The following is an 11,160-nucleotide window of genomic DNA, read 5'->3' as shown; positions in this document are numbered from 1 at the left end:
ATATACAGCCGTCTCGCCCTCAAACACCGGTTCAGATCCGATCCCATGGACACATCCTATGAACACACGCTTCACGGCAGGCTTAACCCGGGCTGGACTCGCACGCTGAGCCGTCTCGACGAGGTCGGTGCAGATGTCCGGCTCAGGGCCTGGTTCGCCGATCTTGCCAATGAAGACATGAATTCCGCCAAAGGGGACCCGGTACCCGTGCTCGATTGAGCCGGCCTCGGGGCCCCATCCTTTGTCGTCGATGTAGAGCTTTCCGCGACGACTTTTAGTCATCCGGCCGATCATGTACCCCTTAAGTCCTTCAGAGCATCCCTTCAAGAACTCGACACCATCGTGCGATAGCCCCACGGTGGGCGCCAACTGTCGTGGAATTATCACGTCAGATGTCCTCGCGAAAGTACTTAGTCGTGGAGCCATCGCAACGGGTTAGCTTGAAGGGATTAAACCGGACAAGGGACATGGGAATTATACTAGTTCGGCCCCTTCGATGAAGGTAAAAGCCTATGTCTAGTTGTGATGGGATTGATTGGGTTTCGATGATCAGGGAGCGGAATACGCTTGCCTGAGTCTCGAGTTGTTGTCTGTCGTCCCTGAACCGCCGCCGGGTCGTCCCTTTATATACACAGGTTGACGCCCGGCCGGTTTACAGAGCCCCGAGGCCGACTCATACAAAGTGTTTGGCTCGGTCTCTCCTTTCCTAACTTATACTACAAGTTTACATAGTCATGGCGGTTTACCACTATGGGCCCTAATCCGCCTTTGGGCTTCGGGCTTCTATGCTTCCTTTAGTAAAGCGCCATCTTCTGGATCTTCGTTGGCTTCAACATAGTCGAGGGTGAACCGGGCCCTCCTGGCCGGTTTATACTCAGTAGCTATATCCTCCACAATTCCGTTTGGACTCCGTTTGCTATTCCTTTTCTGCGAAACTCTAACATAGGCGAAAAAACATAGGCACTGGACTCTCAGTTAATAGGTTAGTCCAAAAAATAATATAAAATAGCATAAAAATGCCTATTAAACATCCAAAACAAATAATATAATAGCATGGAACAATCAAAAATAATAAAGATGTTGGAGACGTATCAATTTCCTATCAACAATATGTCATCCACATATAATATTACAAATGCTATAGTGCTCCCACTCACTTTCTTGTAAATACAGGCTTCTCCAAAAGTTAGTATAAAACCATATGCTTTGATCACCTCATCAAAGCGTATATTCCAACTCTGAGATGCTTGCACCAGTCCATAAATGGATCCCTGGAGCTTGCACACTTTGTTAGCACCTTTAGGATCGACAAAACCTTCTGGTTGCATCATATACAACTCTTCTTTAAGAAATCCATTAAGGAATGCAATTTTGACATCCATTTGCCAAATTTCATAATCATGAAATGCGGCAATTGCTAACATGATCCGGACAGACTTAAGCATTGCTACGGGTGAGAAAGTCTCATCGTAGTCAACTCCTTGAACTTGTTGAAAACCTTTTGCAACAAGTCGAGCTTTATTCTCTATTGGTCGATGATCATCGGGCAGATCCACCAAAGTCCACACTTTGTTCTCATACATGGATCCTATCTCAGATTTCATGGCCTCAAGCCATTTATCGGAATCTGGGATCGTCATAGCTTCTTCATAGTTCATAGGTTCGTCATGGTCAAGCAACATGACCTCCAGAACAGGATTACCGTACCACTCTGCCTGACCTACGAGGTTCTGTAGCAACTTGATCGAAGTTTCATGATCTTTATCATTAGATTCCTCTCCAGTTGGTGTAGGCATCACGGGAACAGATTTCTCGGATGAGATACCTTCCAAATTGAGAGTAGGTACATTTACCTCATCAAGTTCTACTTTCCTCCCACTCACTTCTTTCGAGAGAAACTCCTTCTCTAGAAATGTTCCGTTCTTAGCAACAAATATCTTACCTTTGGACTTGTGGTAGAAGGTGTACCCAATTGTTTCCTTAGGGTATCCTATGAAGACGCACTTCTCTGCTTTGGGTTCGAGCTTATCGGGCTGAAGCCTTTTGACATAAGCATTGCATCCCTAAACTTTAAGAAACGACAGCTTAGGTTTATTGCCAAACCATAGTTCATACGGTGTCGTCTCAACGGTTTGATGGTGCCCTGTTTAACGTGAATGTAGCTGTCTCTAATGCATAACCCCAAAATGATAGTGGTAAATCGGTAAGAGACATTATAGGTCGCACCATATCAAATAAAGTGCGGTTACGATGTTCGGACACACCATTACGATGTGGTGTTCCAGGTGGCGTGAGCTGTGAAACTATTCCAGATTGTTTTAAATGAAGGCCAAACTCGTAACTCAAATATTCTCCTCCATGGTTAGATCATAGAATCTTTATTTTCTTGTTACGATGATTCGCCACTTCACTCTGAAATTCTTTGAACTTTTCAAATGTATCAGATTTGTGTTTCATTAAGTAGATATACCCATATCTTCTTAAATCATCTGTGAAGGTCAGAAAATAACAATACCTGCCACGAGCCTCAAAACTCATCACACCGCATACATCAGTATGTATTATTTCTAATAAGTCATTAGCTCGTTCCATTGTTCTGGAGAACGGAGTTTTAGTCATCTTGCCTAGAAGGCACGGTTCGCAAGTATCAAATGACTCATAAAAAAGTGATTCTAAAAGTCCATCTCTATGGAGTTTCTTAATGCGCTTTACGCCGATATGACCCAAACGGCAGTGCCATAAATAAGTTGCACTATCATTATCAACTTTGCATCTTTTGGCATCAATATTATGAATATGTGTATCACCACGATCAAGATTCAACAAAAATAGACCACTCCTCAAGGGGGCATGACCATAAAAGATATTATTCATATAAATAGAACAACCATTATTCTCTGATTTAAATGAATAACCGGCTCACACTAAACAAGATCCAGATATAATGTTCATGCTCAACGCTGACACCAAATAACAATTATTCAGGTCTAAAACTAATCCAGAAGGTAGATGTAGAGGTAGCGAGCCGACAACGATCACATCGACCTTGGAACCATTCCAGACGTGCATCGTCACCTCGTCCTTAGCCAATCTTCATTTGATCCGTAGTCCCTGCTTCGAGTTACAAATATGAGCAACCAAACTGGTATCAAATACCCAGGCACTACTACGAGAATTAGTACGGTACACATCAATAACATGTATATCAAATATACCTTTGTTCACTTTGCCATCCTTCTTATCCGCCAAATACTTGGGGCAGTTCCGCTTCCAATGACTAGTCCCTTTGAAGTAGAAGCACTCAGTTTCAAGCTTGGGTCCAGCTTTGGGTTTCTTCCTAAAAGTGACAAGTTGCTTGTCATTCTTCTTGAAGTTCCCCTTCTTTTTACCCTTGCCTTTCTTCTTGAAACTAGTGGTCTAGTTAACCATCAACACTTGATGCTCCTTCTTGATTTCTACCTCTGCAGCCTTTAGCATTGCGAAGAGCTCGGGAATAGTCTTTTCCATCCCTTGCATATTGTAGTTCACCATGAAGCCTTTGTAGCTTGGTGGCAGTGATTGAAGAACTCCGTCAATGACACAATCATCTGGAAGATTAACTCCCAGCTGAGTCAAGTGATTATGGTACCCAGACATTCTGAGTATGTGCTCACTAACAGAACTGTTCTCCTCCATCTTGCAGCTATAGAACTTGTTGGAGACTTCATATCTCTCAACTCGGGCATTTGCTTGAAATATTAACTTCAACTCCTGGAACATATCATATGGTTCATGACGTTCAAAACGTCTTTGAAGTCCCGATTCTAAGCCATAAAGCATGGCACACTGAACTAGTGAGTAGTCATCAGATCGAGCTTGCCAGATGTTCACAACGTCAGCTTCTGCTCCTGCAGCAGGCCTTTCACCTAGCGATGCATCAAGGAAATAATTCTTCTGTGCAGCAATGAGGATAATCATCAAGTTACAGACCCAATTCATGTAGTTGCTACCATCATCTTTCAACTTAGCTTTCTCTAGGAACGCATTAAAATTCAAGGGAACGGTAGCATGGGCCATTGATCTACAACATAGATATGCAAAAACTATCAGGACTAAGTTCATGATAAATTAAGTTCAATTAATCATATTACTTAAGAACTCCCACTTAGATAGACATCCCACAAGTCATCTAAATGATACGTGATCCAAATCAACTAAACCATGTCCGATCATCATGTGAGATGGAGTAGTTTCCAATGGTGAACATCTCTATGTTGATCATATCCACTATATGATTCACGTTCGACCTTTCAGTCTCCATTGTTCCGAGGACATATCTGTATATGCTAGGCTCGTCAAGTTTAACCCGAGTATTCCTCATGTGCAAAACTGGCTTGCACCTGTTGTATTTGAACATAGAGTTTATCACACCCGATCATCACGTGGTGGCTCAGCACGAAGAACTTTCGCAGCGGTGCATACTCGGGGAGAACACTTATACCTTGAAATTTTAGTAAGGGATCATCTTATAATGCTACCGCCGTACTAAGCAAAATAAGATACATAAAATATAAACATGACATGCAATCAAAATATATGACATGATATGCCCATCGTCATCTTGTGCTCATGATCTCCGTCACCAAAGCAACGTCATGATCTCCATCGTCATGGGCTTGACACCTTGATCTCCATCGTAGTGTCGTGGTCATCTCGCCAACTATTGCCTCAACGAGTATCGCTACCTCTTAGTGATAGAGTAAAGCAATTACATGGCGTTTGTATTTCATACAATAAGGCGACAACCACAATGCTCCTGCGAGTTGCCGATAACTTTTACAAAACATGATCATCTCATACAACAACTTATATCACATCATGTATTGACCATATCACATCACAACATGCTCTGCAAAAACAAGTTAGACGTCCTCTACTTTGTTGTTGCAAGTTTTACGTGGCTACTACGGGCTTCTAGCATGAACCGTACTTACCAACGGCACAAAAACCACAACAGTGATTTATCAAGTTTGTTGTTTTAACCTTCACAAGGACTGGACACAGTCAAATTCGATTCAACTAAAGTTGGAGAAACAGACACCCGCCAGCCACCTTTATGCAAAACTAGTTGCATGTCTATCAATGGAACCGGTCTCATGAACGTGGTCATGTAAGGTTGGTCCGGGCCGCTTCATCCAACAATACCGCAGAATCAAAATAAGACATTGGTGGTAAGCAGTATGACGATCACCGCCCACAACTCTTTGTGTTCTACTCGTGCATATCATCTACGCATAGACCTGGCTCGGATGCCACTATTGGGAAACGTAGCATGCAATTTCAAAATTTTCCTACGCTTACGCAAGATCTATCTAGGAGATGCATAGAAATGAGACGGGGAGAGTGTGTCCATGTACCCTCGTAGACCGAAAGCGGAAGCTTTAGCTTAACGCGGTTGATGTAGTTGAACGTCTTCTCGATTCAACCGATCAAGCACAGAACGTACGGTACCTCCGAGTACTGCACACGTTCAGCTCGATGACGTTCCTCAAACTCTTGATCCAGCAAAGTGTCGAGGGAGAGTTCCATCAGCACGACAACATGGTGACGGTGATGGTGAAGTGATCCGCGCAGGACTTCGCCTAAGCACTAAGATAATATGACCGGAGGAGTAAACGGTGGAGGGGGGCACCGCACACGGCTAAGAACAATTGATCTGTCTAGAGGTGCCCCCCCCTGCCCCCATATATAAAGAAGGGAGAGGGTAGGAGGCCAGCCTCGGGAGCGCCAAGTGGGGAGGAATCCCACTTGGACTCCTAGTCCTATTCGGCCCCCCTTCCTTCTATCGGAGGGGGAAAGGGGTAAGGAGAGGGAGAGGGAGAAGGAAAGGGGGGCCGCGCCATCTCCCCCTTGTCCAATTTGGACTCCCCATGAGGGGGGCATGCCACCCCCTTGCGGGCTGCCTTGCCTCTCCCCTATGGCCCATATGGCCCATTACTTCCCCCAGGAGGTTCCGGTAACCCCTCGGTACTCTCATAAATACCCGAAACACTCCGGAACCATTCCGGTGTCCGAATACCACCTTCCAATATATCAATCTTTACCTCTCAACCATTTAGAGACTCCTCGTCATGTTCGTGATCTCATCCAGGACTCTGAACACCCTTCGGTCACCAAAACACATAACTCATATAATACATATCGTCATCGAACATTAAGCGTGCGGACCCTACGAGTTCGAGAACTATGTAGACATGACCGAGACACCTCTCCGGTCAATAACCAATAGCGGAACCTGGATGCTCACATTGGTTCCCACATATTCTACGAAGATCTTTATGGGTCGAACCGCAATGTCAACATACGTTATTCCTTTGACATCGGTATGTTACTTGCCCGAGATTCAATCATCGGTATCTTCATACCTAGTTGAATATCATTACCGACAAGTCTCTTTACTCATTCCGTAATGCATCATCCCACAACTAACTCATTAGTCACATTGCTTGCAAGGCTTCATATGATGTGCGTTACCGAGAGGGCCGAGAGATACCTCTCCAATACTCGAAGTGACAAATCCTAATCTCGATCTATGCCAACCCAACAAACACCTTCGGAGATACCTGTAGACCATCTTTATAATCACCAGTTATGTTGTGACATTTGATAGCACACAAGGCATTCCTCCGGTGTCCGGGAGTTGCATAATCTCATAGTCGAAGGAATATGTATTTGACATGAAGAAAGCAGAAACAATAAAACTGAACGATCATTATGCTAAGCTAATGGATGGGTCTTGTCCATCACATCATTCCACTAATGATGTAATCCCGTACATCAAATAACAACTCATGTACATGGCTAGGAAACTTAACCATCTTTGATCAACGAGCTAGTCTAGTAGAGGCATACTAGGAACACTGTGTTTTGTCTATGTATTCACATATGTATCAAGTTTTCGGTTAATACAATTCTAGTATGAATAATAAACATTTTTATCATGATATAAGGAAATGTAAAATAACAACTTTATTATTTCCACTACAAGAAATATGCCAACTTGTGACCACCACTATTGGTCACTGAAAGGTCATGGTTTTTCATTTGCGACCTTTTTGTGACCAAAAACAAAAGGTCAAAAGCTGGCGGTCGTAAACTGACTATAGCGACCTTCTCTGTGAGAAGGTCGTAGACGTTTACGACCAAAACAGAAGGTCGTTGAACCCATGACCTTTTGTTTTGGTCACTAGCTGTCTGCCCAGGCCACGTCGGATCCGACGTGGCAATCTGACGTGGCAAAATTACGACCAATTCAAAAGGTCAAAAATTAGAATCGGCCCGGTCCAATTGGGTGTTTATATGGGCCGAGCCCATTAATTCAGCCAATTTAGTGTATTTTTTCTGTCAATTTTTGTTAGCTTCATGGGCCAAGCCCTACTATTCAGCCCATCAACTTCTATGCACGTTTGGCCTTTCGATAATATTACTATTTTGTGCAGCCCATTTTCTTGTTTACATTCAGCCTTTTTATACAGTCAAATAATAATTCAATCTTGGAGTTGGTCCAGTATACTTTTCAGCCCATTCACATATATGCAGCCCATATTCATACCAATGATTCTCCTTTTCAATAAATTTAGCAAATAATTTCATAATTCATCACTAAACATGTTTACATCACAGGCCATAAAGCCCTACAAAATAGTATCACATGTTCCTATACAAAACTATCAAATCATATGTACAACAAAACAGAATACAAAAAAATTAGTTCAACAAAAATAAATTTTCTTCCTCTTTCATCTTCCAGAACACAACACCTGTCATTGAAAGGATTGACCATTAGAAGCATATAGAATACAAGGGAAACAATCAAAATAAAGAAATGAAAGGCACACACAATGAAAATTATGACAACATCAATATTTTTTATATTGCCATACAAACAAAAATGTAATATGATTGCTTAGGACATATGGCATTATCAACAAGATAGCAAAATTTAGAGTGCCAGCCAGGAAGAAGGCAAAGCATATTTTACAGTGCGAGCTCAAGATGCCACCATGCAAACTAAACGGAGGGCAAGAGAGCAAGACGCAACTCTACGTTGAAATGCTGCTAGCCAGCGACAGAAGTAAGTTGGTCGGAGCCAAAGAGGGGACTGCCAAAGAAGCCAAGCATGCCGACGAGGATGAGGTAACCGGTGATCATCTCCTGGTTCTCCTTGATCTTGCCCTCGAAGTTCTTCCGCTCCAGGTTGTCCTGCTGCAGCTCGTCCTACACCACCTAGAAACAAACAATTCAGATGAACAACTGCATAGATCATACCTTGTTTGCTTATCTAGACCAGACACTACTACTATTTGTGAATATAGCAAATGTGAAAACAATGTAAATGGTGAACAACACTTGAGAGTATATCAACAGATTAAGAGCATATTGTTTAGCATCACACAGATAGTAGCACAATGCTACATGAGTAGAGCTTCTACATTACATAGTCAGATATGAAAGACCAAGCAAACTGTTCCGAAAAAGACAAGTTACAGAGCAATCACTTAACAAGTAGTACCAACATGAGTAAATCACATAAAGAAGTGCAATCTAATATCACAGCTGCCAAAACACCATATCAAGATTCTGTACAAACCGAAAAAGAGCATGCGCTGCAGGACATATAAATATACCATGAGCATTATTTCTATAAGTAAAATGCATATAAATATTACAAACATGCCACTGGGTACTAATCAGCCAGAGTAGTGTCATGGCTACCCGAGTTATCACCTAAACACAGCCTCGAAGAGGATGGCCAACGCTGCCTGCACTAGAGTCACCATGTTGCATGTAATTCCATCAAGACAAATACAATCAGCATCAGGATCAGAGGTTCAGAGCAAGAATAGTGAAGGCGTTTATGCTATAAACGACAAGGAGATGATGCCAACTCTAACGAAGTAGGCATAGAGTAACAAAACAACTCCATTACACTTAAGATGCTGCTACCTGCATACACTAAATGGAACCAGAAGTATGTTGACTACTAGACAGCCATGAATGATGCCCAGGAGTATTGATTTGGAAACAATCAATCCTCCAATACTGATAAATTTTGGAGTATTAATTCGAAGATGACCTATACTACAATACAGTGCAGTGCATAAGAAGGAATCAATCCATTTTCACAATCTGAGGAAGAATAAGAAGGAACCAAGCATATGAAGGAGTATTCAGTTTACTCATGTTGCTGCTACAGTACAGTACTGCTACTATAGTATAGTGCTCCAAGAATAATATGAAATGTGGACTAATCGGAATAATCTGGTCTAATGTAGACAAATGTGGACTACCCTACTCCAACATGCTACTCTAACTATCAAAACTACACCAAATTAATTGGGAAGATCACTGATCCTCACTGTCAAACTACTCCACCAAAGACAAGTACTGGCATGCTTTGTTGTAACTAGATACAACACAGTTCAAGAAATACTCCACCAAAGACAAATCGTACACTAAACTACTACAAGAAACTACTACAACGACAACTACTGCAAGAGAGAAGAGATAAGAAGAGGGAACTACTTCTTGCAAGTCCCAATTTAACAGCAGTAATCATCAATTTAGTTAATCGAAGATGCTACTCTAACTACTCCATTTTGCAAGATGCTACTGTAACTATCAGTACTGGTGTAATCGAATGTGTTGCAAGATGCTACTCTAACCAGATGCTCCAAGTTGATACTCCAAGATACTACAAGCAAGTTCATCCCACAAGAAGAGAATTCAGACAAGAATCTGTTCCACACACACTATTCATTCAAGCAAGCTGAACATAGGTCTTTCCATGGAGGAGAGAGCATAGACTCGATCACCGGCCTTGTGCCAAATCCCCCACGCCTTCCTGTGGGGCCTTCACAACAATGACCTGCAAGCAGAACACACCAAAAACGAAGATAAAATACAGCACAATAATCAAGGAAAAATCTCAGAACAAACAAGTGTTCCATTTCCTTTTAAGATATGACTGAGCTTAGAGTAACATGATCATTGAAAATAGAAATTTGATGAGAGTAAACTTGTGACCACACACATAGTTCAATCAATACACAAGAAAGATGATTACCTGAGCACGGACGAACCCAGAGAGAGCAAAGCTGGTGAAGCGGCCATCATAGAGGCCATTCTCATCAACGTGACCAATGATGATCTGGACAGAGGTGTGGTCCTTGGCCGTGATGATCCTGTTGGTGGCCGAGCTGCAAGAAGCAGAAGAAAATGATTAGCACACATCCACCAGTGCAAAACACACACCATCAGACTAAAGAGGGTGTGCATACCACTTCCTGGGGACGTAGAGGTCCACCATGTCACCCACCTCGTTCTGCATGGTGGAGGCTGGTGGGGGAGTGGCACAGCAACAGCGACTGCAAATGGCAGAAACAGTTGTTGAGGCACAAACTAAGCACAAGAGGAAAGGTCATGGTTAGCCAGCCACAACCTTGTGTCCAAGAATCTAGCGACATCATTCAATAGAAATATTCTTATCAACCCTAACAAATGGCAGGAATCGATTGCTACTTAATTACGAAAATAGTAACAAAATCTGGGTCGCAAACTCGCGATTAACCACGAATCCAGGAGCATAGTTGCTCCATCTTGCGGTTATAGGGACAAAAGTATGTAAAGCATCGCATACTAGGCTAGTCATAGATCCTGACCAAGCACTTCTTTCTCGTTCTTAATTTTGTATATGCTTTTGGGTGTTGATTTTATCTGAAAGAAAGAACTAGAGTGGAAGAACACAAGTAATTTTGGGAGCGTTGGTGCGTGCATACCAGGCAGCGAGGGTGCTGGCGGAGGAGGCGGCCGAGGCGGGCGAGGGCGCATGCTCGATGTGGTAGGCGGCGCGGTTGGTGGAGATCTCGTCGAACCGCTTCCTGATCTGGCGGACGCGCGCAGAGAGGTCGTGGTGGAGCGTGACTTGCAGCACCGCGCAGCGCGGCCGCCAGCGGCGCCAGCTCCAGCGCCACCCGGAGCAGCGTGCCCCCGTGCCGGGGAGCGGCGGGGCCGGGGCGCGGCGACTCCGGCGCGGTGGAGGAAGTCGTCGAGCGCGGTGGAGGCGGCGTAGGGGAAGGGAAGGAGGAGGCGCACGGTGCAGGGGAAGGGAGGGAGGATCCG

The 11,160-nt window shown here is 43.5% G+C and overlaps 1 protein-coding gene across 1 annotated transcript; it reads right to left on the bottom strand.

Annotated features, from left to right (window-relative positions):
* Positions 1 to 10,066: 10,066 nt before the first annotated feature.
* LOC119293917 (40S ribosomal protein S21-like) lies at positions 10,067 to 10,413 on the bottom strand. The gene is made up of 2 exons (XM_037572242.1): positions 10,320 to 10,413; positions 10,067 to 10,238 (listed from the first exon to the last, which is right to left on the bottom strand). The coding sequence occupies exons 1-2, from the start codon at positions 10,367 to 10,369 to the stop codon at positions 10,082 to 10,084; spliced, it is 207 nt and encodes a 68-aa protein (XP_037428139.1). The 5' UTR covers positions 10,370 to 10,413; the 3' UTR covers positions 10,067 to 10,081.
* Between the last annotated feature and the right edge of the window lie 747 nt (positions 10,414 to 11,160).

Source organism: Triticum dicoccoides, chromosome 4B (genome assembly GCF_002162155.2).
Source record: "Triticum dicoccoides isolate Atlit2015 ecotype Zavitan chromosome 4B, WEW_v2.0, whole genome shotgun sequence".
NCBI classification, from domain to species: Eukaryota; Viridiplantae; Streptophyta; class Magnoliopsida; order Poales; family Poaceae; genus Triticum; species Triticum dicoccoides.
The sequence above is the reverse complement of the archived record's forward strand: the minus strand, read 5'-3'. Positions and strand labels throughout refer to the sequence as shown.

What these genes read in the sequence shown, in the direction of transcription:
- LOC119293917 (XM_037572242.1), bottom strand. Translation starts at nt 10,369, where the DNA reads ATGCAGAACGAGGTGGGTGACATGGTGGACCTCTACGTCCCCAGGAAG. An exon ending in CTCTACGTCCCCAGGAAGTG is followed by an intron (nt 10,239 to 10,319) that starts GTATGCACACCC and finishes TGCTTCTTGCAG; the next exon opens with CTCGGCCACCAACAGGATCA.